Source organism: Pithys albifrons, chromosome 4 (assembly GCF_047495875.1).
Source record: "Pithys albifrons albifrons isolate INPA30051 chromosome 4, PitAlb_v1, whole genome shotgun sequence".
Taxonomy (NCBI): domain Eukaryota; kingdom Metazoa; phylum Chordata; class Aves; order Passeriformes; family Thamnophilidae; genus Pithys; species Pithys albifrons.
The window spans coordinates 90,245,972-90,273,066 of record NC_092461.1 but is presented as its reverse complement, the minus strand read 5'-3'; the positions used below and the strand labels follow the sequence as shown (position 1 = coordinate 90,273,066).

The window sequence follows — 27,095 nt, the reverse complement described above, 5'->3', positions numbered from 1 at the left end:
TTCTACATCAAAAAGTTTCCCTCTTTCATTAAAATTCTAACAGGATAATTCAGTTCAGGCTTTGCCTCATTTTTTCTAGAATCTTCTATCCATAGTATGATGTAATAGTGATAATAAGTTTAAGTGGGAGCTGAAGAAGAGCTCCAAGGATTCTTTTGAGCATTTGGTGAAGTTCCAGGCTTGCTGGTGCACTTTGCTTGGGTCTCAGCCTGATGGCACAGAAACTGGCCTTGGCTGCTCTCAGCACTTCCTCTTTTTCTCTTGCATGGCACCACAGCCTAGCTCAGGGTTAGGTCTGAATTTCATTTTTGCTACTGTATACAGGGGTGGAGGCGTGTTTGCTTAAAAGTGTGAGGGGTGGGCAGAAGGTCAAATAGATCTATTAAAAATGTACTATGAGAATTTTCTCTACATAACGTTAAATTTTTCTTATCTGTTCGCTTCTCTGCAGATGAACCATAAAAAAGTAACAGTTTTAGATTAAAATCTGTTATATTGAGGTTTTTTTCTTCCACATATATCGATTCCTTGCAAATGAAGTACTGCATTATCCTTACCAATTGCTGTCTTAGAATGCTGAAAATAATGATTTTGTTCTTCAGTTGTTTTAAGATTGCACAATGGTAAACACTGCCCAATGGAAAACTGAGACACAAGTTGGAGGGTTTTTCCCTCCAGCTTTGTTTTGTACCTCTGTCATCACATATATCAGTAGCGACAGTTGCTGCTTTCCTCTCGTGTACTGATGCAAAATATCTTACCTAGTTCCTAAAATGGTTTCCATAGGTAGACAAGTTCTGTTACTCATTTCACTCAAAAGGTACTTGGTTTCATTTCTGAGTTGCACAAAAAGTCTTCCACTGCCATTTTCAGATGATTTTAGTGAATTTCTTACAAAACAATTCTAAAAATATTTTAAAAACAGAATTACTGCTGCAGACCCAAGATGAGCCTTGGCTTTCTTTAACCTTTTGCTTATGATGCATTTACTTTTTCATTTCTGATACATCATACAGTTAATGTGCCTTGGAAGCCGTATAAGCCTCAGATCTGAGGTGATCTGTCTTCCCCATTTTATACTATTATTAGAATTTACCCCAGTGATAGTATTTGTTTCAAAGAAATAAGCTAAAGTTGAGAACTGATAATTGTGGGTGGGTGAGTGCATGCAGTCTGAGAGGTGAAATGTTTACTTCCAGAAATCAAGGTGGTAGTAACATTTTTCTCCTCTTTATTTCTTGTTAGCAGCTGTAAAAGAATAGTGTACATCTGGTATTTATATTTTTGTTTTCCTAATAATTCCCATCTCATTTATTATAAGAGTTTTGTGATTGTATGAAAATACTAGGGAACAAGACTTTTTTTAGAAATTTCTGCTTCCTTACCAGTAGCCATACCCACAATGTTACATTCTTTCACTGTATCAGCACCAACAAACACGCACCTGCAACAACTACATAGGCAAATACACAGTAGAAATTTATCATGGTGAAGACTGATGCAGGATGCCTTCCGTGTCTTGGCCATGTACTGTTAAATCCTTAATGCGTGTGAGATTTTTTTGGTAGCAGAAGCTACTCTGAGAATACCTACTAGTCAGTGTCTCTTTTTTGCTGGAGTGATCATTCTCAAAAAACCCAAAACAAAACCAAAAATCCAGCCAAAAAACCCTCTCATAAACCATGGATCATTTCAACAAGGTTTAATCTATGTTATCAAGATCAACTTGATAAAACAACACAGAGTACAATACTGAATATGCACCAAGCAGATAAAGAACCTCTATCATGAAGAATATTTGAATAAAATTATTCATGCTGAGCAGAAAAATGCTTCAGAAAAGCAAAAGCAAATTAAAGCATTGGGGTTTGCCAACTATCATGATGATGGAATAAATTGGACATGGAGAAAAACTCAGAAGGTATGATGGCACTGGTGTCTTCCTCTGGTCCTATCACAAACTAGAATTTATCTCCTGAGATTTTTCTTTTTTTCCCCAGTACTTCTTTCACCTGCTAATTTGTGAACACAAATCATCCAAGCATTAAGAAGTAAAAGGGTTATGCAGAAATGTGGTTCTGAATTATCAATTGGCAGCTCTGTTGATGGTCAGTATTCTGCATTGTTTCCTTCTTCATGCCACCTTTCTTATCTTCCTTGTGTTTCTTACTTTTCAGTCATCTCTAGTTTTTAGTGCCATATTTGTTATTCCCATCTCTCTGATAGGAATTACACCTCTTCTTGTTCATCACCTGTTTCTAGACAAAGATTATATTAACGATCTCAGTACAACACTGGAAGGCAGAATCTCCTGTACTTTACATCTCTCTTGCTGCCAATTGACCTCCATAACTTTGAGCAAGTAATTTAATTTCTGTCTTAATTTCCACATTACTAAAAATTAACAATACCATTACAAGGATCCATTTTAAAGTGATTAGAAAAGCCTACTGAATTTGGTAATTAACTATAATGTCACCATCAGACCAACCACTGGGGAAGATGTCAGCATCCACAGTGCTTTTTGTAACAGATCAAGTCGTGAACAGCCCGGAACAAACACTCACAAAGAGCAAATTGGAACTTGGGTTGCACATGAATGAAGATGGAAGCAATGACATCAGTATAACACAGCTCTGGTTTAGCATGTGCATGTTCACAGAAATTATAGAACTACTAGAATAAGCACAGAAAAATACATCCTCATGTGACACATGTGCTGTATGTTCTGTTGCTGCCTGATGAGGGGCTGGGTGGTAGCACTGGAAGGCTCTGACAGTGCCAGCTATGCCCAGGAACACAAAGCCCCAGAGGCAAAGCCCCTCCCAATCCCAAAATGAAGCAATCTCTATATTCAAGTGTCTGTCAGATTATTCTAGTCCAACTATATAATAAAATTTCCTCATTAAATAAAAAAAAAAAACAAAACCAAACACCACCCAAACCCAGTGTGCATACTCACTGAAAGGATGTGTCTCAATTCCTGTTTGGCATACAGTTTTGAAGCCATACTACCCACAGGAATTCAAATTCAAATCTGGGTAGGAATTTCCTTAGAGTTTGGATTCAGAGTCCCATTTTCTAATACAAAATCAGCTGCACAGCTTACAATTACCTGTTGCTGTTTCAGCCTTTTCTTCCCACAAACCAGCATTAGAGGAGTTCATCACTGAATGCTTCAAGGCTAATTTTAGTCTACCAGTATGGCTGGAAATGTCTTGGTGGGGGTGGGGTCAAGCATTACATCCTGTAGATTGTGGAACAGTTTGGTTTTCTAAGGCAATCTAGATGTACTTTTCATGTCAATATGAATTTGAAATATGTTGATTTTTTTTTACAATTTCTTTTAAATTCATGTACTGTGACACATTAGGCATCTTGTGAACAAAGCCCACTGGACTCATGAAAAGATCTATTGTTTTTCATTCTTACAAATATAAAAATTTTTTACTTGGTTTGATTGCATTTTAAATCAGCTATTTCCATATTTCATATGTATTTGGATTTTGCCAATAGAGAAACAACATGGGATGTGCTTTAGATTTTTCATCTCACATCCCAAAGTAGGCAACAAAAGAACATAACAGTGATAACTGAAAGGAAATGAAAAAATCTGTAAATTGAAGTACTCCAAATCCAAACTATCTTAATACTGTTATTGTCACTAATGCATATCATGAACTGATTAGGAGATAGAGCTTTATGTTTCTATCTACATATATATGTGATCTTCAGCTATAAGCAATCCTCTTGTGCAGGATGAGAGCTCAAAATACGCATTTAAAAGTCTCCCTTAATGAGCTTGAGTTGCAAGATCTGACATACCATGTTTATAGCAAGAGAAGTCAGGGATGGATTTCATAGCATTTCATCACTGGAAAAAAAACGCCTGCTACTGCTTAACAACGGTTTTTATACTTTTTATACCCAGAGACAGCTGTTGCACAACACTGAAAATCATGTATATATAAGTTATATGTGTATATGTGTATATAAACACACATACTCAGGTATATTCAGGTCAGTTGGAAATGTAATAATCTTGCACAAAACCCCAAGTGGAGCACATACTGTTAATGAAGTTGTACCTTTTTTTTTTCAACTAATAGCTCTTTCAGAGTATTAATACAGGTTGTGCCGGTAAATGTAATTAGTCTGATGTGAAAGTACATGGCTAACACAGGGAATGCCATGCCAATGCCAATGTTATAGCTAATGTTGAGACTTAAAATACCTGCATGTTTTGTCTGCACTGCATTCACAGTTATCTTTGTCTCTTTTTTTTTTGTTTTGTTTTGTTTTAGTGGCCTAAGGTAGGTGACAGAGTAAAACAGTGCAACTCTTGTGTCAGCACCAGAAAGACTGCAAAACACTGCAATATTGAATCACTTCCCATGACAGGAAGTGGGTATTTTACATATATTTTACATATATTTTTTAAAATTCTTATTTACATTATTAATCCTTAAAACTATTACTTTACAGTGAAGTTGCAAACTGTGTTTGTGTCATCAGATCTCCCAGTTACTGCTTAAATTTCCAGTACTGGCAAATCTTCTCTATTAAGATAATTCAGCGTAAGGGTTCTTTTTGACTTTTTTGAATGTACAGCAGAGTTGACTAAGTAGGGATCTTTTATTAAGGTCAAACATAATCTTAGCTGGGAACAGGCAAAGCTGAGTGTTCTACTCAGTTACTGAAGAATTATTATGTATTTAAATTTTCCTTAAGGGCACAAACAGAGGCAACTCCATTTTAAACTTCCCCAACAGTGTCCAAGGGCTCTGAATACAGGCTTATATTTTGAAAGTGCACCTCCAAATATACGGATAGGGAAGCCAAGGATGAGCAACATCCTCAAGATGAAAATTCCTAACACCACTGCAAGAAATGTGGGGAGAAACTCACTACAGTTGCTGGGTAATAGAGACTAGTAACACAAATAAGTAAATTTCATCCCTTCCTAAAACATGGTTGCTCTAAAAATTTCCATTAGGTTTTATTAAGAATATTATTTAAGGCCAAGCACTTAAAGCATATTTAAAGATACACGGTGATGATCTGAATGTATTATAACAAAATATACAATGACTACTGGATGAGTTAATTCAAGAGTCCACTCATATCATGCCATCTCAGTAGCCCACCCAGCAGGATAAACCAGATCTATTTTCCCTTTTCATTCTGAATCCATCCAAATTTACCTTTTAACACCTAGAGATACCAATTATTACATAAACATGAGCAATTGCAGAAAAACACCATGGAAGTTTGCTCTCTGCCACTAGCATCCAAAAATTGGAAGAACAAACTACAGGTCAATGAGTAATTCCAAAAATGAATTGAAGGGAAATGTGCAAATTGCCTGTCACAAACTGAGAATGATCTCAAAGATTCTAAAGACAGATGATGTTTGCTGATGACAATGTGAAACAAAGGCACTTTATTCGTAACAGCAGGAAACACACGGTATTAAACTCACCCAGAACAGTAATTAAACATTACTTCAGATTTGCTACTGTACTGCTTCATACACATTAAAAGGGGGGACAATCATAGACTATGATGATATTTGGCATTGCAGGCAGAAGAAACTTTGTATTTCCAGCACAATAACCTTTTCAATAAACCAAGATATTAGCACCTAATAATTGATCAGAATGAAAGTTCAAGAAACTCAACCTAAACTCTAAAATCCTATTATGCCAGCTTCGCTCCATGCCCATGGCAATCCACAACCCACTGCACAGTTGCAGGCCACATGCAATCAAATCTGATTTTTAAGCCTTCTACTTCGCATACTGTAATAGTTCTGCAGTTGGATGGTGACCAGTTTCTGCAGCAAACAATAGATGTTCAGCTCTGCAGCACAATGGTATTTATCATGTTATTTATCCTAATGACAAGGCAGTCATCTGGATTCAAAGGCAAAGCAATGGGTGATTTGAATGTAGATTAACAAGACAAACAAACATATGGCTGAAGTACCTTGCTCTGAACGCCTGTTGGCAACTTGGTGGCTCTCTCTTCCTGACTATGGCAGCAGAGGGTACTTTGGCAACACTGGAACTAGAAACAAAGCAGAAATTGCTGCAGAATTATAAACAGGGCTGACTGTCTGATGCTACGGAGATCCAATAGATCCAAAGAATTTCAGAATTTCCTGCTTTGAAAACAGTTAAGTGTCTACATATCATCACCACGCAAAAAAAAAAATAACCCTGATAAAAACTAGCTGAACTTCTCTACGCTTTTTTTTTTCCTCTCTATGGAAATCAAGCTTATAAACAATATATCTGACCTAATTTGGACTCTTGCTCAGGAAGCCCTACTGAAAATAGAAAGTATTGTCAGCTTCACTTGATTCCCTTATTCTAAAAGAACATTGCTCTTGCAGTTCATCAGTGCTCTGTAGTCTTTGGGAACTGAGAAATCATACCTGATGTCTTCCTGCTCTGCCATGGAGAATGACCCAACATAATTTTGTTTCTTTCAATTTTTGGTTTAATTTCTAAAATTACATTCTATGATCCTACTTAGGAAAAATTTCTTTCTTAAGCAAAATGACAAAGTTACTGCTACCTAAACTTTCCAGTAATATGCTTCATTCTACACTGGGCTGTAATGTTAAACACATGTGCATCTGTATGTTTGCACAACATATGTCCATACACATACTCTGTATTGACCATTTCACAGCACTGGCAACTTTGGGGTGCAACCTCTGTAGATTTCCAAGGCATTTTTCTCTTCTTTTAATTCCTGGTGAAAACGACTTTTCATACCACCCCTGATAATCGTCCTTCCCAGCTGAGTCAGTGGTATGCCTGTTCTGTTTTTCAGGATATTCATGCAGCCAGGGTCCACCATGTGGGGTCCATCCCCCAGAGATCTCAGCATGGCAGGCCTGTTGATGACAACCCTGTAGTCCACTTCTTCAAGAACATTGTAAGTCTCCCCTACTCCTGTTATGCACTAAAATGCAATGTTTTCTTGAGGATCCATCAGCAACCAAACACTCCCCAATCATTACCCCTTATTTTGAGCCTTGTTCATTATACCATGCCTTTGAGCTCATTATGCCATTCAAATACAAAAGTAATTTTTACCTAGGAAGACATGCTACCAAAAAAGTATGTGAACCCCCCTTTAGCATAGTCAAATTTCAGTAATTATGTTAATTATACAGCTTCACCATGTACAGGTTTTGTCCTTGTGTCCTCAACACTGGCAGTATTCAGGAATTATTACTGTTTAAAGATAGACATAAATTCAATTTGTTCTAGGCAAAGCCCAAGACAGTAGAGGAGCTTATCAGTGCCATTACAATTTTTAACTCATGGATAATATGCTTGATGATTTCCTACATTTTATTTTTGCCTTCATTTTACAACTTTTTTATGTTGTTTTTTAGGTCTCACCCCGTACACCTCCCCCAATGCAAGCAAAGGTAAGTGGTTTCAGGGGCTCAAGCAATGACCATTTACAGGCTAATTCACATCAATTCCACTGTGAGCCTGATTCATTGTCTTTAATGACACTAAGTAAAAATTTACAGGTGTCATCAGGAATAATTTAAAACAAGGGCCAAAGACATAGAAACCATAGCTCTCTTCCTCATGCACTTCCTGACTTGAGGCATGACAAAGCAAAGCTGTTCAGAGATTTTTATATTCAATTCTTGATGTGATTGCTTTATGTAATAAACTAACAATAGGTAATGCCTTCCAACAAGCCTCACCCATCAGGAACTGTCCCTTATATTTACTAAGCTCAGTTGGCTTTTGAAATACATAATACTGGCCAAACCATGGCTAGTAAAGTCGGTTCTTTTAATTTTGCCCTTTTTTTCCTTCATGAAATGATTGTACAGACTGTTGTTTTCAACTCCTGCCTCATTATCTGTCCATTATTTAATAATTTTTGCTGCTTTTTCATCTTCGTGTATGGCTGTTCCATAGTGATCATCATGTCATTGTTTCTATTTCTTGCATGTACAGGGAAGAGGATTATCCCTCACCAGATTTAGCTGGGTAGGTGATGAATGTGCTTTCAGTAATAGCCATTTTATTTACCAGGCCAAAGCTATCTTGCTCCATTGCCTCAAGCTGCCACAGCAATGCGATAATTTTGTTTTGTCTCAATTTTCCTATTTTGCTTTTTCCTGTTCCACTTTCCTCCCTCCTTCCACAGCACTTTAAGATGGTAATTGTGTTGCTTGCTCTTATCCAGCAACTTGACAGCCCTTGCAGCATTAATTTCTTCTGCTTTAGCACAATGGGAGCAAAATCCACTGCATGGCAAAGCTCTCCTTTAAGACTCCTAGAAGATTCATCTACTGCATTTTTCTTTTTCTGGGATGGACAAAAATGGGAGGGAGGGTGGGATGAGATAGGTGCTTATTCCACAGTTCCAACTGCTCTTATACAGCAAAGTCTGCAGAACTAACGCTGCCACTAAGCCAAGTATTTTGTTTGACCTTTACTTGCAACCGCTGTCAGTTAAGAAGTGATCTGCCTAAACAGTTGCCAGACAAGTTCTTCCCACAGTTATCTCAGAACTAATTAAATTCTACTTCTCTACCACAGGTTTGATTTTATAAAAGATGGCATGTAAATTACTGGCATTTTGAGACAAAGTATGAAAGTCTTCAAGCTGTTAAGCATTTCTTTCATTATCAGAACATCACAAATTAGCTGATACGTTTGACATCTTAGCACTTCCAAAATTAAAACATTTTAAGTTTTGACATGCAGGTTAACCTTCCGAGGATTCATTTTTTGGTTATTAATTAATTTTTTACAGATTGATGCTCCCTTCAGATTTCAGTCTATTCAGATAATTTCCTAACTTTTTCCTTCACTTGTTTTACATAAAAGATTGTTTCAACAACCTCCAAATTCCTCATTTGAGTATTACATTTCAGTGTCCAGAAAGACTGCAACATACATATGATAACTTGAATGTGATGATTTGTAATATATATCTGAAAATGTTTCTTCACAGGGTGGTGAAGGACACAAGCCAGGATACGGAAGCGGAAAATTCTATGAGCATAAATCTGCTCACAAGGGACATAAGGGATCCTATCATGAGGGCCAGGGCACTCTTTCCCGAATCTTTAAACTGGTAAAGTACAATTGAACTTACTCCAAGCACAAAAAAATTGAGTTCAGGGAAAAGAGAAGCCAAACCTCTCGAGAACTTAACATGTTTGAAACAGCCACATTTGCTTAAAGCTTCTGAAGGAACTAGATTTGCAGGGATAAACCTCAAGGTTACTTCATAGCTTAGTAACTGCTTGCATGATAGGAAACAAAGGTAAAATTACACAGTTAGTTGCCATCAGGAAAGAAGGTAAGTTCACAAAGTCCCACAACCACCTGGATCTGTGTTGTTACTGAACGTACAGATGACATGGAATACGGAAGACAAATGAGGTGACACAGCTTATTGCTGCTAAATTATCTAGAATAGTGAACATGAAAGTGAACTGATCAACTGCAGAATGATAGTACAGGGCAGTGCTAGACAAATAGACATGGCTGAGATGCAGTAACAACTTGAACAGTCCCTTCTTGTTCCCAGCCCATGTGGGAGAACTCCTACAACACATGAGTACAGCAAGTTGTGACACCACTTAAGTCAGGCAAATTGGAAAACCATGTCATATGAAAAATAAACATTTGGCCAGATTCTCTTTAATCTGGTTCAGTTCACCATTTCTAGTCACAGCACAGCTCCACCAACACAGCTAATAAATGAAAACACAGAAAGAAAGGTCAGTCATGAGTATTTTTCATATTCTGTGTCAGGAAACAGACACATGGAAAGCCCATCATACCCACTGACAGGTAGTTGAGGAAGACTCTATTGTTCCTCTAAGGTAGTGAAGCATTCACTCATAACAAATCACCTACTGTACTATTTGCACATGAAGAATGCAATCAGGAGTTGCCTTAACTTCAAGTCAGAAGGTCTGAGATTGCAGTCTCACTCTTACTATTCCTCTGCAACAGGAGACATAACAGCACCTTCACCTCTAGCAAAAGCCACATTTTTCTCTCTTACATGGTTTAGGTTATGTATCTTTCATTGTAGAGTTGTTTTTCAAATATATGCAGCAGTGACAGCCTGAAAACTTCAAGGAGGTAGTAAGAATTCTTGTTGCAATTTAAGAAAAGGAATGAGCTCTTCAGAGGCACAGGTAAAAATTAAACACTTACCTTTTTAGTCTAATTTTCATGTTGTGCATTTGTAGTTTTTAGTGGAGTTTGGATACATCAACAATTCCATTTCTATATACTGACATTATTTGTAAAATTCTATTTAAACATCTGAAAATACCCATTAATGATCTCCCATGAAATTCAATACTCTCTTTTTTGCATAGTGGTTACAGCTACTTTAGCTAGTATTTATATATAGCTGAGAGATACATATATCAGTTCTACTTTTTCTGTAGCCATTTCCCAGCCATTATAACTTTTGGAATTCATATCAGAGTTCTATTCAGGTCCATTTGATTTAGATCCACTGTTTACAGCAGGAGGCATTAACAAGTATTTCTTTATATAGTTTTACAGTCTTTACAAGAAAAAAGTTATCGATTCTCTAAGCTATCTTTGAAAGAAAAAAGCCAATTACCCAATGAATTAGACTGAATTTTCCTTGAAACAGTTCTATAAAACAAAGGAGGCAGCACTGAAAGATGAGAATAATATAAACAAAATCCCAAAGTATATACAGACTTTTTTTAAGTTCAGTCATCACCTGATTACAGTAACAATTGACACACCGTCTCACATTTGTGGTCTTAAGTGCATTTTTCAAGATTTGCCTAAAATAGTTGCTAAAGGTAAAGGACAAGATACCCACTTACGTTAATCTTAAGTTCCAAAAAATGAAACACTAAAATTTCAGCTTGGCTCATCTTTGTTATACAATTGCTTTTCTCAATTGCAGATTTATGAATTGTTATAATTTTTTCTCCTAGTTTAATGGTTTTTTATTATTTGTAAAAATAGGCCAGGTTTCTGCCCTTGTATCTTTTCTTAGCTTCTTCCTGTATCTGCATCTGAGCTTTCCATACAAGTCTCATGTTAATATGATAACCCTGAGAATTTACACTAATAAATATTGCAGAACGAAATTATTACATTTCAATTCTTTCAGATGTAAGACTATTACATCTCATAAGCAAGACAGACTTTTTTGTTTCATTGTTTGCTTTAAAAATATACACACAGTTCAGGGGTAGCCATAAAAATGGAATTTTCCATGATGTACAAGCAAACAGATTGTTTTCATTACGAAGGCCTGAATAAGAACATGCACTTGGAAGTAATTCCTGAGAGACTGAGAGACTGTCTAGCCCTGTATGAAAGATTTAATGAGACTAAATTAATCCTATGTGACAATATGTGAAAAGCAAACATCTTCTTGAAGTGAAAATTCCAGTAATATTTAACGATATACTAGAGGAAACTGCAGGTCATTTTCATTAGGTAGCATGTAAAATTTTGTTGTGCTCACTACAGATTGACGTTTTTCAATGTACACATTAAGTTTTAATTAACCTAACTCTGTTCTTCCCTCGACAGGGAGGCTCTGGGTCCCGACCTGGATCACGATCTGGTTCACCAATTGCTAGGCGCTGAAGCTCCAAGATGCCATCCAAGGATCCTGTACTCTGCTTCATAGTATAACTGCCTTAAAATTAACAACAGCTGCCACAGTTACCTAGATAGATGCAATCTATTACTTAATGCCAATAAAGTTCTGCATGCAGTAGATTATACAAACTTCCATTGGCAATCCCTGACCAACAGTTGAATGAAAGAAACACAAAAAGTAGCTTTACTAGATGTTTTCCTTATTTTATGTGAAGTAACTTTACTTGTTATTCTTCAGGATGCCCTAACTGTATGCTGGACTCCATTATTTCTCCCAAGCACCTAATTTGAGCTCAAATCTTCTGGTTTCGTTTTAGTGAACATCAGAATTACAAATAAAGAGCTATAATATCTTGGACACTGAGCACTGCTGTTAATGAATTTTTGAGACACTGCTGTTAGAAGCAAAAAAACCCAACATGTGCAGAAGTTGCAAGGACTGTTTATCCAAGTATTTTTTAATTTTGTTTTGTTTTGTTTTAATCTTCCTTCTCTCACTCACAGAATATTTATTTTCATAACAGGATTAGGCAGTCATGGAAAGGTTTACCAAACATTGAGAGTTCAAGGTATGTGAAATGTGGGAGGGGGCAGATGTTGTAGAATCAATGATGCAGAGCAATAGCAATAAGGAAATTCTTTCCACACCATGAATTGCTCATCACATCCAAACCATTAGAATTAAGAGCAGATGAGGGAGAGAAAGAGGATTTAAAAATTGAGTTAGACTAATGTTACAAAACAAGGGATATTCCCAGAGAAACAGCTAAGATTGCACAAGTGACCACTGGATGTCCCTGGTGCTTCACATAAAATCTGCTGCAACAGCACTGATTTTGCAGTACAGTAAATAAGTAACTAAAGATATAAACAAAAAAGTCTAATTTCTAAAAGAAAGCCCTTCAGTATTGGTATCTCAGATAGTCCTGCACATCTCATGTTAGAATTTCAAATCTTTCTCTTGGTATTGCAGCAGTGTTGCCATTTGATTGGCTCATTTTTGCCTGAGTAACACCTGGATGCCTATTAAGGGCACTGCACCAAAGCAAACTCATAGTAAACTACTGTGAACATTTAACTGTTGTACTATAGTTGCCTTGTAGAAATAAATTGTAGTTCAGTTAGATTTAGATATTAATTGTTCACAAATTACTAAGATGAATGTGTGGCGATCGTATTTCCAACCACACTTAGGGAAATAAAAGGCTCTTCTGAATTGCACTGTTTTATTACTTCAACTTACCATTTCTTCAAGCTGTCATCTAAGTGTCTGATTAATTAATTTTTTAGTTTTAGCCTGTGCATTGTAGACTACAGTGAGTGCTTCCTAGGTTGAAACCACATTCCTACTAAGTGCCCAGTAAAAGTTACCTATAAATATGTATGTTAATTGCTTTTCACATCTAAGTCTATTGTAGGTTTAAATCAGTGTCCATTAATATGAAGCAATGGAAGATGAGATGATAGAAAATACATAGAGACTAAAGAAAACAAAAATGCCAGAATCATTAAGCATACACACGTATTACATCTTCTATTACCTACACTGGTTGCTATGTGTATTTTTCTATTGTAGCTTCATTCAGATGTATACCCTGCAACGTAATAGTTGATTTAATTTGAATACGTATTGTTCTTATAGGAACATAGCTTTAAAAAATATTCATTATTGAAATAAAGTAATCAACTTGAAACTTGGGCCAGTTTTGTTTTTTATAAAGGAAAAGGTCTGTTTATTTTTCTGTCCTCCCATAATTTGTGAACAATGTTCAGATACTACAAAATTACACTTTGGGACCCAGTTGTCTGCACACAGGCTTCAAGTGACATTGCTCATGACTTAGCTGGCCCAGAAGGCTGGCAACAGGACATAAGACTTATGGGAGGCGAGTGTTTGGAGTGGCAGCTACAGGCCAGGGGAATATTGCAAAGCATAAAATGTCTATGAATAGGCAATGAAATCCTGCCCTTCATAAACAAGTGTGGCACAAGTAAGCTTTAAAAATAGGAAAGAATATTTAAGGTAAAAAACCATAAGAAATACATCTTTCAAAATACTGTGCTGTAGAACTACAGGATTTATCCAAAGCTTTTTCCTTGCCTTCACTACTCATTTTCCCCAGAGTCACCTTTCTCAGAGGCTGAAAGTGGTTTTTTTGGATTTACTTCTGGTAGAAAAACAGGTACAGTACTTGAAAGCATTATTTTACCAACATGACCCTCTTGAAAGTTATTAAAACTTAGACAGAAATTTATTCTTTTAATTACTCACTAGTAGTTTTCCTGAAAACCAGCAGTTTAAATGGTGATTTGTTTTGTAACCAAAGGATTTTTCCTGAAACAGGACTGCATAACCAGTACTAGGATGGGGTAATTTCATGTACTGAAGGTAATTTCATGTACATAAACAAAAAGAAATTCTGAGCAGACACAAGCCAAAAAGCCTGAGGCTAGCATAAGCCTACTACTACATCAAACCAGAAAGAACAGGAGCATTCCTAAGCACTGTTCACTTACCCACTATACAACGTGACTCTTCAAGCAAGCCTCAGAACAAGAGTTCTTTTGCTTCCTTAAATAATGCATCTACTTCAACACTGCTTTTGAAAGTATCAACAGATTGGTTACCATGTCTGTATTTGTACTGAACATCAACACATACACTGTTTTGAAAACCTCCAACTCAATCTTAGCAAGGAACTTGGGCTATACAAACCTTTGTTCACCCTGAGAAGTGACCATTAAAAAACGGCAACTTTTTACTCACAAGATCTGCTTTAAGCATTTGCTCACCAAGTATCACAGAATCACAGCATGGTTTGGGTTGGAGTGACCTTAAAGACCATCTAGTTCCAACGCCCCTGCCAGAGGCAGGGGCACCTTCCACTAGACCAGGTTGCTCAGAGCTGCATCCCAACCTGGCATTGAACACTTGCAGGGATGGCGTATCTACAAGTTCTCTGGGCTACCTGTTCAAGTATCTCATCACTCTCATACCAAAGAATTTCTTTCTAACATCTAATCTAAACCTACTCTCTTTCAGTTTAAAGCCATTCATCCTCGTCCTGTCATTACATGCTCTTGTAAAAAGGCCCCCTCCATCTTTTTAATAGGCTCTGGGCAGGTACCAACCACTACCAGTTTTTACTTGCTGGCCCAGCTAGAGCACACTAAATGCTTTCAGGCATTGAGGAATAACATTCTTCCTGTGAAGGATGGATTTGTATCTGGATATGAACAGTTATAAATCATCTTCTGTTAAACTGGATTTTGTAATCTCTGGAAAACATCAACCCCTATGCAGAAAATCAACTCCAACCAACTTTGATGTGCATTTATACAGCATTCTCTGAAATAACAGGGAAAAGGTTTTATATATGGTACATGCAATACAGCACTGTATTATTTTACTACACTATTACAGACAAACAGATATACCACAAGGCCAGACAATTGTAAAATATACTATCTTTTTTTAAAGAGCTGAAACACTCATAGGCTGACTGGAAGAACTTTACGTCTTTTCTTTATATCTAATATTCACACATGCACTTCTGATAAACAGAGTTTTCAGAGTCTCCTAGAATCCAGAATGATATGCTTAAAAAATACACAAAACAGAAATTGGTAAAAAGTAATATTATTTAGCATGTTTTTGAATTAAATATTCCACATAACGAAAGTGTTATTTTCATGTCACCAACTATATTACTTATATACATATGCCAAACAGTTAACAAAAGAATTAAGAGATGCCCTATCAAAACCAACAGCAATTTCTTGCTTCAGCAATCTGAAGTAACTAGTTTATATCATAGACAAAGTATAGACAGTATGTACAGAAAAGGGCTTTTTGAATCTGCAAACAATTATCTTTCAGAAGGTGAATTAAAATCCAGCTCTGTATTATATTACAACATATCCACCACTGAGCGAGAAGTACTTTGTGGCAACTAAACAGATGAACTTCTTGCAACTGGGATTAGTATTTACAAAATATACTGATCAGCCACACAGAGGCTCATATAACTTTAAATATATATATACATATACAAGCACACATATATATATCTATATATATGTAACATATAAATAAAATTCAAAAGAACAAGGCAAAAATAAGAAAAAAGCTTCTGTCTTTGGAATGTCTAAACGACAACTATGTTTTTACTCCAGTGTTTCTTTGTTATGAATATACTTAACAAGTGGCACCTTTGAAAGCATTACATAGTTAACTAGGTAGTCTTGCTGAAACAATGACTTAACAAATAAAAGTAACATATTTCCAAAATTCACAAAGCAAAGAATGAGGGATTTACAGATTCAAAATGGTAACTGTTTACAGCACTAGGGAACACTGTGTAATACAGGTGACATAGTGTGCATCAAGCTTTCTCACTGCTAACAAGAGTGTACATTTACTTCAGAGATTTAGTATATGGCTGTGTTTTCCACAGATACTGCGACATGTACCTGCTGATCCAAGACAGCAAACGATAGAAGAGGCTTTCATTGGAACCTCTTCTTTTTTGAATTCTTTTGAAATAATTATTGCTGAGTTCAAAACCTCAGACTTTTACTGTAAAAACTAACAACTATCTGCCTCTACATTTGGAATGGAAATGAACATGCTCCCTCTCAATAAAAGCCATGGTATTTTATTTTTTTCAATTTTCAAAATGTATTTAAAAAAAATCCTTAAAAAGCAATACAGCATTTTCCTGTACCATGTAAGAAAATAAAAATAAAGGCAAACCCCCACTATTTTACACTGCATGCATGCATCAACTCTGCAACTTTTTGTTTCCAACCTCCATGATTTCTTTAAATATGTAAAAAAGAAAGCTGACCGACAGTTTCATGATTTTTTTCCCATGAAGTTATTCTTCACCTTCATTAAAAATGGGAATCATTCTATTCTGATAAAAAGTTCCAGTTTATTTTTAAATAGGTATACTGGCTGTGAATTCGAAGATGAAACTGTATACATTATTACCTGAGTTCACTGATTCACAGACAACTTAGCACAGTTTAAATGATGTTTCCCAATAATCTTCTAAAAGGCTAAAAAAACCAATGAATTCATCTTTTGGGTCATTTTTGTAAATAATTAGAAAAACTATAATATATTATTCTATTGTTAGTATTTTCAATGCTTGAAGCTTTAAGTGTAAAATTTGAGTCCCAGAAACATTTTTAGCTTCGAAATTTTAAGGGGTCATCGAAAAACATTGCCTATACTTTGCCATTCATTTGAAGATTCTTGTACCACTTCTTCTAAATTCAGAGCACGACTAATATCTTCTCCTTCTTGTTCTTGGTGATTAGCAGGCTCTTGTACAGGACCTACCAGGGTTCAAGAGAAATGGGCAAGTGAGTATGATTTGATGTATAATGTAAGAAAATGCAAAAAAAGCACTTGAGAATAAAGAATCATTCTGGGAAAGACATTACAGAACTACTTCAGATACAGTAAGTTTATTAGACAGTCCCGGAAAAATTAAAAAAACCCAAACAACACAACTAATACCATTGACTATTCTCATGGAATAGTTTTTGAACTCTGTATTTCTATACACAGAGCTCCACATAAAAAACAAGGAACCATATACAGCAACCAATTGCCATTTTAACCTGATTTTTGGGTTGCATGAGCAACTATCAGCTCATCAGCTGTGGTCTTTGGCTACTAGTGCTGCTTAATTCCTCAGTAACTTAAGGGAAGTGTTTTGTGCTTTCCTAATAAAGCACATGGCTTCCTGCATGCACCAGTACTACCATTATGCTACATACCAGTGTAACCATGAGCCCGTTTCATATGCAGTTTCATGTTGCTTTTCTGTGTAAATCCCATTGCACAGTAATCACATTTGTAAGGTCTCTCTCCCGTGTGTCTTTTCATGTGGACTTTAAGAGCGCTCTTCTGGTTAAATGCCTTTTCACACAGTGTACACTGAAATGGCCGTTCCCCTTATAAAAGAGAAAAACATATTTAATTTCTCATTTCAACATTAAAATACAGTACTGAATTCAGTAAAAGTCATCAAGATGACCTAGAAATGAAGCAGACATGGATCTTTTTCCTTGAGACCTTGTCCAAACAGTGCTATGGCTCCATATTGTCAACAAAAATCACAAATTAAATGTCAGAACACTTACATAAGTACTAAATCACTGATATTATCTTTCCTATCCAATTTATCATCTAAGGAAATTATTTAATAGAAGTGCAAAAAAATCAGTTTACCAGTTTGACATTTCTGTACTTAAGGAAACCTTCACCTTTTTACACCATTTACATTTTGAAGAGCTGCATACAGCAGCCAGTATCAGCAGTCAAGTCTGTCCCATGTTTGCCATCACTGAGCACATCCACTCATTTGCAGATTCTTTTATGTGCTTGAAGGTCATCATATCCAGTGTCTTTACATCACTTTAAACAATGCCTTAAAATATGCACTAATTAATATAAGACTGGCAAACTTTTACATACAAGCTCATGCATTCACATTACCATTGCAGTACTGCCAGTCCCAAAATACAGATAAGCTTAATGAAGCATGATGACATTTCAAATCTGCTGTTCCTTCTTTTAACTTCCAAACATCTTGGGTTAAAAATTTATTTAGTTTTTTTTTAGCTTAAGTTGATATTTAAGTGCAGTTATCTAAAAGCATAAGCAAGGACTGCAAATGTAACACCCATATATTCACAAGAAATTCTTGTGAGATAGAATAATTTCTGGTGTTACCTGTGTGAATGCGACAATGTCTCTCCAGCTGACTTGGCTTAGCAAAAGCTTTTTCACAAGTATCACACTTAAACACTCTGGGCTTCTGGGAACTCAGTGAAGGTCCAGCCTGATGGGTTTGCATGTGTTCCTAAGCCAGTATAGAAAAAAAATACATTTAAGACCATTTAAAAAAAAAGTCAGTATTTAACATACAAATATATCCACATCTAGAAGACGAAAGTGGAGGATCTTAGTCATCAGCAGACAAGCTGGAAGAAAATGGAAGCCTGCATTTTTTTTTCTTTAAATGGGAGATTATTTTTGTATATCAGCTGTTTGTAAGGCTGACACATCAGTATCTTTACATTTCTGAAAAACTCCTTCAATAACCGTATGTCTTTCTTTTCTTGCATACATTACTCCCTTCACTAATAATCTGAAGCAAAATAAAATAAACCAAACCAGAACTCCTGACATGCTTTGTTCACCTCCAAAGAGGTATTTTGATTAACTGTGCATTTTAAGCTAATACAGGTTTTCCCCCCTCTCTCTCCAGTATCCGTCTCCTTTCTTGTCTAACACATAAGTATTCCTCAGCACTTGAATTAGTACCACTGTACAGGCCTCAGAGGGGATTATCACAACATACACACACGTAGCCACACAATGTCAAGATGCAAATACAGCCACTTTACAATGACATCTCAATTTAAAAAAACCCAACAAAAAAAACCACACTAAGGTCCTTATAGGTAATATAGCAGAATGAGGAGATGGTTTTACCTTCATGAAGAAGCATTAGTAACAGTTCTAACTTCAGTGTTTTTAATTCATTGGAAATAATGCTGGACCCAGAAGTTTTGCAAATTTCTAAGTATCTTGTGCTTTTCATTTTTTTAATTTAAGTATCTTTATTAATACCAAGACAGAATTCAAATTGTAGAAGAAAACAAACACCAATATATTTAACTTAAAAAAATCTAATCTATAACTGTTTGTGAAATAGTACTGAAAATACTTGCCTACTTTCTAAAATGTGTGTGTATATAATTCTTTTCTAGTCTATTCATTACAGACTAAACTATTAGTTAGTCTTTACTATACCTAAACAATAAGCCTTCTTGATGTCTATGAAGTCCTATTCCCCACTCCATGAGCTGAAGCAAACTGTATCTGCTGAGTTTGTTTACACTGGAAAATCAGCAAGACTGTTATAGGGAAGAATATTATTATCACAGTAATTATAAAAATATAGTATTGTAAAAAAATAATAAAAGGTCTTATTAGAAAAATCAGATTCATAAACCACAGCTTACGTGGAAAGAAAGAAAATCTGTTGCTTTTATCTTTATTACCTCCTAAAGCTTTGAAATGGTAGACACAAACTATGACCTACTCCAGAAAAATTATCTGAAACTGGCTGCTTCTTTCTTCCACCACAGAACACCCAAGGCAAACGCCCCAAAAGATCCCAACCTCCAAACCCCAACAACCTCCCTCCCATCCCATTTTCTACTTGAAAGCAACCAAGATAGCATCCAGAGAGCCACCATAAAACTTTGTCAACTTTCTCTGAACAGTTTGTGATGCAATTCAGTTCCACTCATCTGTCAATCTCTTATGCTTTCCCTGTAATATATACTTCTGAAAAGAGTTCATGGGAATACAACGCTCTGAAGTGCAAGCAACTCTATAGACATTTTTAGTATTTCATTGATTGTCCATATGACATTTTACAAGTTTGTTTATGTAATTCTTGTAGTCTTTAGATAGGAGTTACCTTGGGGTTCCAAACAAGCATTATCTAATTAGAAAATAACAGGAAACCTTCTTTGAAAGGGCCCTTGTTCCCTCACACATGTACTGATACAACACTCTTATGCCCCACTTATCCTGAAAAACTAATTATAATCACCTCTTGAAAGTGTGGCAATAGAAAGTTTGTTTCCTTCCATTGTTTTAATATGATGAAAATGCTGTTTTATTTTCATCCTAGAATAATATCTTTATTTTGTGCTTTATTTACTATCTACAGTCAACTTTCAGATATTTCCACTACATACTGATACAGAATTAGAGAGTTTAGTCACTATGCATGTTTTAACATTCTCCTCTCTGAAGCTATAAAATCAGGACAGTGTACCCACACCAGAAGGGGAACTGAAGTCACTGGACCAAAAATCTTTGACACTGGGGATGGTGTGAGTGTTCATACATAATCTCTAAATTAGACTTCCCTGTGGATATTTGTGAACCTGCTGGTACTGATACCTCTGGAAAAAACCACACAGAGTTAAGTACTCCCATCTCAAGACTGATGCCCTTACCTCTTACTTGTATTTCCTGAAAAGTCTAAAGTTTGACAGTGCCCTTAAAATTTTTGGTGATGTCCAGAATACCACCAGTATAAAATGAAGACCATGAGTATGAGATCACTGAACCCTTCCCAAAATGCTAGGCCAAAACCCATGGTTACATCTATCTTTGTTGAATTTCCTCAAAGGCTGCTCACAGTTGACACTCTGGAACACTTCAATGGAGAAAAGAGTCTGATAATGTGTGGGGTTTGCTTTAGTACGTGGATAGTCCAGTGTAAATGGAACTGTCCTTTAAGACCCTTAAAAACAAAGCCTGCCATTACCCAGTACTGTCAAGTCTACCACTAAACTATGCCTGCTAAGCCACTGTCCACAGTGCCACATCTACCTTCAAAGCTTGTGACTCAATCACTTCCCTGTATCACCCGTGCCAGTGCTTGACAAGTACTAAGTTTTTCCTAATATCCAATCTAAACCTCCCCTGGCACAATTGAGATAATTTGTCCTATTGCTTGATACCTGGGAGAAGAGGCCAACCCCTATCTGCCTATACCCTCCTTTCAGGTAGTTGTAGAGAATGATAATCTCCCTTGAGCCTCCTTTTCTCCAGGCTAAACAACCCCTGCTCCCTCAGCAACTCCTCACAAGACCTGTATTTGAGACTCTTCACCAGCTCTGTTGCCCATCTCTGGATATGCTCCAGCACCTTAATGTCTTCAACCTTAATGTCTGGGTAGTGAGTGACCCAAAACTGAACACAAGATTCAAGGTGTGACCTCACCAGTGCTGAGTACAGAGGGACAATCACTGGTCAATCACTGGACAATCATTGGTCCTGCTGGCCAAACTACTTCTGATACAAGCCAGGATGCCATTGGCCTTCTTGGCCACCTAGGCACACTGGTGGATTGTGTTCAACTGTTGTTCACCAGTATTCCTAGATCCTTTTCTGCTGGGCTGCTTCATGGCCACTCTGAGCTTGTAGCATTGCTGTGACCCAAGTAAAGGGCCCAGCACTTTGCCTTACTGAACCTCACACAACTAGCCTTGGTGCATCAATCCAGCCTGTCCAGATTCCTCTGCAGATCAACATTCCCACACAACTTGGTGTCCTCTGCACACTTACTGAGAGTGCACTCAATCCCCTTGTCCAGATCATTGGTTAAGATATTAAATAGACCTTGTCCCAGCACTGAGCCCTGGGAAACACCTTGCGACTGGCAACCAGATGGATGTAAGTCCATTCACCACCTCTCCAGGAGTGCCCATATAGCCCCTTTTTTCCCCCAGTAAACAGTGCACCCATGCAAGCTATGGGAAGCCAGTTTCTCCAGAAGAATGCTGTGGGAAATGGTGTCTAATGCTTTAGTGAAGTCCAGGTAGACAACATCCACAGCCTTTCCCTGCTCCACTGAGTGAGTCACCGTGTCACAGAGGGAAATCAGGTTACTCAAGCAGGCCCTGCCTTTTATAAACCCACGCCAGGTGTGCCTGATCCCGTGGCTGTTCTGCATTTGCCACATGATGGCACTCAAGATGAGTTAATCCATAACCTCTTTTGGCACTGAAATCAAGGTGGCAGGTCTGTAGTTTCCTGGGTCCTACTTCCAGCTCCTCTTCTAGATGGGCATCATATTTGCTAAACTCCAATCAATTGATACACCTCTGGTTAGCCAGAACTGCTCACAAATGATTTAAAGTGGTTTGGAAAGCTCATCTGATGGGTCCCTTGGTATCCATGGGTGGATTCCATCCTGCTCTACAGACTTGTGTGTGTCTCAGTGGTATAGCAGGTCACTGACCATTTCCCCTCCCTCCACTGAGATGGCTGCCATGCTGTGTGTACTAGTACAGGGACGTTTCAAACGTATTCCAGTGTACTCAGTGCACTGCAGAGCAGACCAAAGGGCCTCACTAGCACTTGACCCTTCAAACACTGGTCCACAAACTTATCTCTAGGGAGTCTGGTTGTATGCCTTTCGCCCTAAAAATCTAGTTTAAAGCTCTTTCAATGAGTTCTGCTAACTCCTCAACAAAGATCTTTTTACCCCTTTGAGACATGTGTAGCCCATCTACAGCAGGCCTGCATGTAGACCAATCCATGAACAAAAAATCCAACGTTTTGCTGGTGATGCCAGTCTCAGAGACAGTTACAGATCTGTCATCTCTTCCTGTCTCTTCCTTCATTGTTCTCTGCAACTGGAAGGATAGAAGAGAAGACTACTTGTCCTTCTGATCCCTTAACAAGTTGCTCCAAGGCCATGAAGTCTCCTGTTACTGCCTTTGAACTTCTTATGGCAACTTCATCACTGCCTTCTGAAAAATCAATGATGTGCAGTAATTCAAGGGACATACCAGGGTAGGAAGCTACCTTGTCATATCTTTAACCTGGACCCAGTATATAACAGAAATCAAGCTTTAATTAGGAAAAATAAATGTAACAACAGCCAGTTCTAATAAAACAAATTGCAGAGACTGATATTTGGGGCTTGGTATTATTACTTAAGGGAAACAAGTATCAATTCTGGGTTTTTTCCCTGTAAAATTTCTTCTAAACTAGAAGTTTCACAACAACACATTTTATGATCGTTTCCCAAGGTCCAATAGTCTGGTTGACAGATGTGATCACTCCAAAGGGGTGAACTTCACAAAGGGTGTGTATTTCCTTAAAATATTGAAATTAAAGCAAATCTATTGAAGAGCTCTCCTAAAAGCTACTTAATACAAAGACATTGCTTCTGGCTCCAGGAATTTTCTGCTATCAATTCTGGGAAGCTGGCAAAATTCTGGGCAAGTTGTAAGTTTGCCCTTTTCCTAAAGAGCTTCAAAAGACTTCCATTTAGTTATTTCTGTGAGACAGGATACTGGCCTGAGCATAGGACTTGTCTAGTACAGCCCAATATTCCTAAAAGGAACATTCTATAATCCAATTAAGAACTTAAAAAGACCAGTAATTTTTTCAAAGGACTTCAATGTATCAGGTTGTTTAACATCTAGAGAAAACAACACAGAAAATATCACTGGACAACAGCAATAATATAAGGACATTTTAAAACAAACTCTTCCTCTATAGATGTCACTTATACTCTCAAGACAGAGCATCTACAAATCAAAAAGACTGTAGAGCAGATAGCTTCCTGAGAGTCCAAAAGATTATCTGGAAATCAGGATTAGCAATGATGATATTCATAAGCAAATAAAGTCCTGGCACTACTACTTGCATGACAGGCATTCACATTTTTCATTCTGTAGCCAATATATGCATTAAAATCCTCTCCGTGCTCCAGAAGAGAGTTCTCTACCTGTGTATATATTATCACTTAGACTCCCTCTCTCAGATGCACACCTCTCACACTGTAAAAGGAAAGCAAAGACAAAAGGCTAATAGGTACCTTTTGTTAACATCATAAAAAGTCCAAAGCAAGGAGTTAACAGAACAATCAACTGTTATTACCAAATACCTTGAGATGTGTTGCTCGCTTAAAGGCCTTACTGCAGATGTGGCAAATGTGTATTCGTTCCTTGCCATGAACCTCTTTACAATGGTGTGTCAACATGGTCACTGAGTAAAAGGTTTGACTACACTCAAAACATTGGTGCCCACGACTTTCTTTTTCTGCTTGACTGCTTTTAGTTACATTAGGGGAGACCTCTGTCACCTAGAACAATTTAAAAAAAAACACTATTAGATAATTTCATAGGCATATCCACAACATGGATTTATTTTTCAGAATCTACCTCCACATGACCAAGTTTTGGAGAGTTCTTACAAGCAACTTACAAACACTAAGGAAGTATTTACATACATAACTTGTATGTAAATATGAATTTTTATTTCATTGTTCCTAAGCATAACACACATATGCATTCTAAGAAAACTACAGTAATAGCTATGATCAAATTCTTCTAACTACAAATAGAATCTATTTGTAACAGTATTTTTCTATATTCTGTTTTATACTCCTGAACATCATCTCAGATGATTCTCACATTTCTCATCAAAAAAATTCAAAGCCAAATATGTTTCAGACAGAAAAGAAAGTATCTCTACTTTTACAGATAACTTCTTTACTGGGGAGTCTATTTACATAAGGAAGCAAAGTCTTGCCTCCAGAAATACTGAAATAGAACAAAAAATGGACAGAATTTGGATGGTGTGGTCCTGCATTTTTGGTTTGTTTTAATTCATGAGAAATATTTGGAAAAATCTCACTTTCTTCAAATAACTTCCTTCAACTTTATACAGAAGAATCTAAAATATACTAACATAGAAAGCAACAAATGAAGATGAAGGAAGTAGTACTCTAAATAATTATTCGGGATAAACTAAACTTGAAAAGATACAGAATATTGTAGAATATTACCCATACTAGAAATCAAAGATGCACTCTAAAACGCGTTAAAAGAAATGACAAAAAAACATCTGTGTGTCTCTTTGTTTCCAACTAGTTGGATGCTTTCAGGAAAAGCGTGAAATGTTTTTTTTACATTATTGTTACAACAGTGCTACTCAGACAGTCACACTTTACAAATGATATGATAATAAGCCTTATGAAATGACACCCGGATTCATGAAAGCATATATATCCTAAGACACAAAAACTAGTTTTAAATTCAGAGGAGTAAAAAACATCTGTTCATGCCAAATTTTAAAATATCCATATTCACAGAGTATTTGAATACTGAAATTAAGAACTCATAAGCATATGCAAATGTAAAAAAAATCACATGCACAAGGTATTATTAGAAATATAGAATAACTTAAATTGGAAGGGGTGACCTGAGATCGTCTAGTTGAACGTCCCTAGAGCCATGTCCAGACATGCTTTGAACGTCACCAAGGATGAAGATTATAAAGTCTCTGGACAACCTATTACAGGGTTCAGTCACCCTCAGAGTACAACAGATGCTCAGATGAAATTGTTTTAAATTCTGCCAATTGCCTCTTGTCCTTGCACCGGGTATGACTGAGACAAGCCTGGCTCTATCTGCTTAATCCCTCCCATCAGGTTATTTATGTACATTGATAAGAAACCCCCAACCAGAGCCTATCTCTTTTAAGCCAAACAGTCCCAGATCTCAGCGTCTCCCTCTGTGTTAGATGCTTTAATTCCTTAATCATCTTTGCACCTCTCCACTGCACTTACGTCTCTGTATCTTTGTCTCTTGTACTGGTGTGCCCAGAACTGGACACAGGGCTTCAGAAGATATTGTTCTCACTGGTACTGAGAAAAGGGGAAGAACAATTCTCTTGACCAGGTGGTAACATTCCCCTTATTAAATCCCAGATGCTGTTTGCCTTCTTTGCTGCACTGCTGGCTCATGGTCAGCTACTTGCCTACCAGTATCCCCTGGTTCATCTTTGAAAAGCTGCTTTCCTGCTGCCCTCGGTGTGTACTAGTGCATAGAATTGTCTTTCTTCAGAGACAAGGAGTTCATGCTTCCTCTTACACTTCCTCCATGAGTGTTCTGTTGACTCAGTTCTCCAGCCTCCCAAGGTTCCTCTGCATGGTAGCACAGCCATTCAGTCTGTTAACTATTCCTTCCAGTTTTCTATTCCTGTAAACCCACTGAGTATGCAGTTCCACCATGCAGGTCACTAAATGAAGAACATTAATAAACAGTACTTGACCCAGTATTTGCACCTGAGAGAACACTACTAATGACTGGCTTAGAGATGGACTTTGTTCCACAGATCACTATTCTTTTGAGACCATCAGTTCAGCCCATTTTCAATCCATCTCACTGTCTCATTTAACTGGTACATACTTCATCAGCTGGTCTACTAGGAAGTTATGAGAGAAAACATCAAAAGCCTCACTAAAGTTAAGAAAACTGTATCTACTGCTCCTCTCCATCTATTGAACCATCCATCTCATTGTGGAAGGTTCTCAATTCAGCTAGGCATGATTTTCCCTTCATAAATCTTTGCTGATTATTTCCAATAACCTTCTTGTCTTTCGTGTGTTTGGAAATACTTTCCGGGATTAATGCTCTATTGCCTTCCCAAGGACTGAGATGAGGGTGACTGATCTGTACTTTCCCAGATTCTCCATCCTGCCATTGTTGAAGGCAGGAGCACCTTTTGCTTTCTGCAAGTCTTCAGGAACCTCTCACAATCAGCATGACATTTCAAAGATAACAGTGGTCTCATTACAATGTCAGTAAGCTCCCTTAGCAGTCATGAGTGTATCCCATTACCAATGGACTTGTGTATGATTCTGCAACACCCTCTACCAAGACCTGAGCTTGGTGATGTGGGATTTTAGATCTTACCAGTAAAAATGAAGATAAAAGCGACAATCAGAATATTATCCTTTTCCAAATCTCTTGTCACCAGATCCTCTGCCCAAATCAGTACAAGGTCAA

General features: G+C 37.1%; 2 protein-coding genes across 9 annotated transcripts in view; one reads left to right on the top strand and one right to left on the bottom strand.

Annotated features, from left to right (window-relative positions):
• MBP (myelin basic protein) overlaps nt 1-13,369 on the top strand; it is a 114,404-nt gene extending 101,035 nt beyond the window's left edge. For 4 of the 5 annotated variants that reach the window (XM_071554939.1, XM_071554942.1, XM_071554940.1 and 1 more), the window contains 5 exons: nt 6,844-6,948; nt 7,415-7,450; nt 8,001-8,033; nt 9,007-9,129; nt 11,604-13,369. In XM_071554939.1, coding sequence (XP_071411040.1) covers nt 6,844-6,948; nt 7,415-7,450; nt 8,001-8,033; nt 9,007-9,129; nt 11,604-11,660 — 354 coding nt within the window. In that variant the 3' untranslated portion in view covers nt 11,661-13,369. The remainder of the gene's footprint in view (nt 1-6,843; nt 6,949-7,414; nt 7,451-8,000; nt 8,034-9,006; nt 9,130-11,603) is intronic. The other variant, XM_071554943.1, reaches the window with a different exon arrangement.
• Nucleotides 13,370-15,299: 1,930 nt separating this feature from the next.
• The window catches only part of ZNF236 (zinc finger protein 236), an 81,362-nt gene continuing 69,566 nt past the window's right edge, over nt 15,300-27,095 (bottom strand). For all 4 annotated transcript variants that reach the window (XM_071554934.1, XM_071554935.1, XM_071554938.1 and 1 more), the window contains 4 exons: nt 24,188-24,385; nt 18,427-18,556; nt 17,469-17,645; nt 15,300-17,021 (listed from right to left, as the gene is read on the bottom strand). In XM_071554934.1, the coding sequence (XP_071411035.1) occupies nt 16,894-17,021; nt 17,469-17,645; nt 18,427-18,556; nt 24,188-24,385 (633 nt within the window). In that variant the 3' untranslated portion in view covers nt 15,300-16,893. The remainder of the gene's footprint in view (nt 17,022-17,468; nt 17,646-18,426; nt 18,557-24,187; nt 24,386-27,095) is intronic.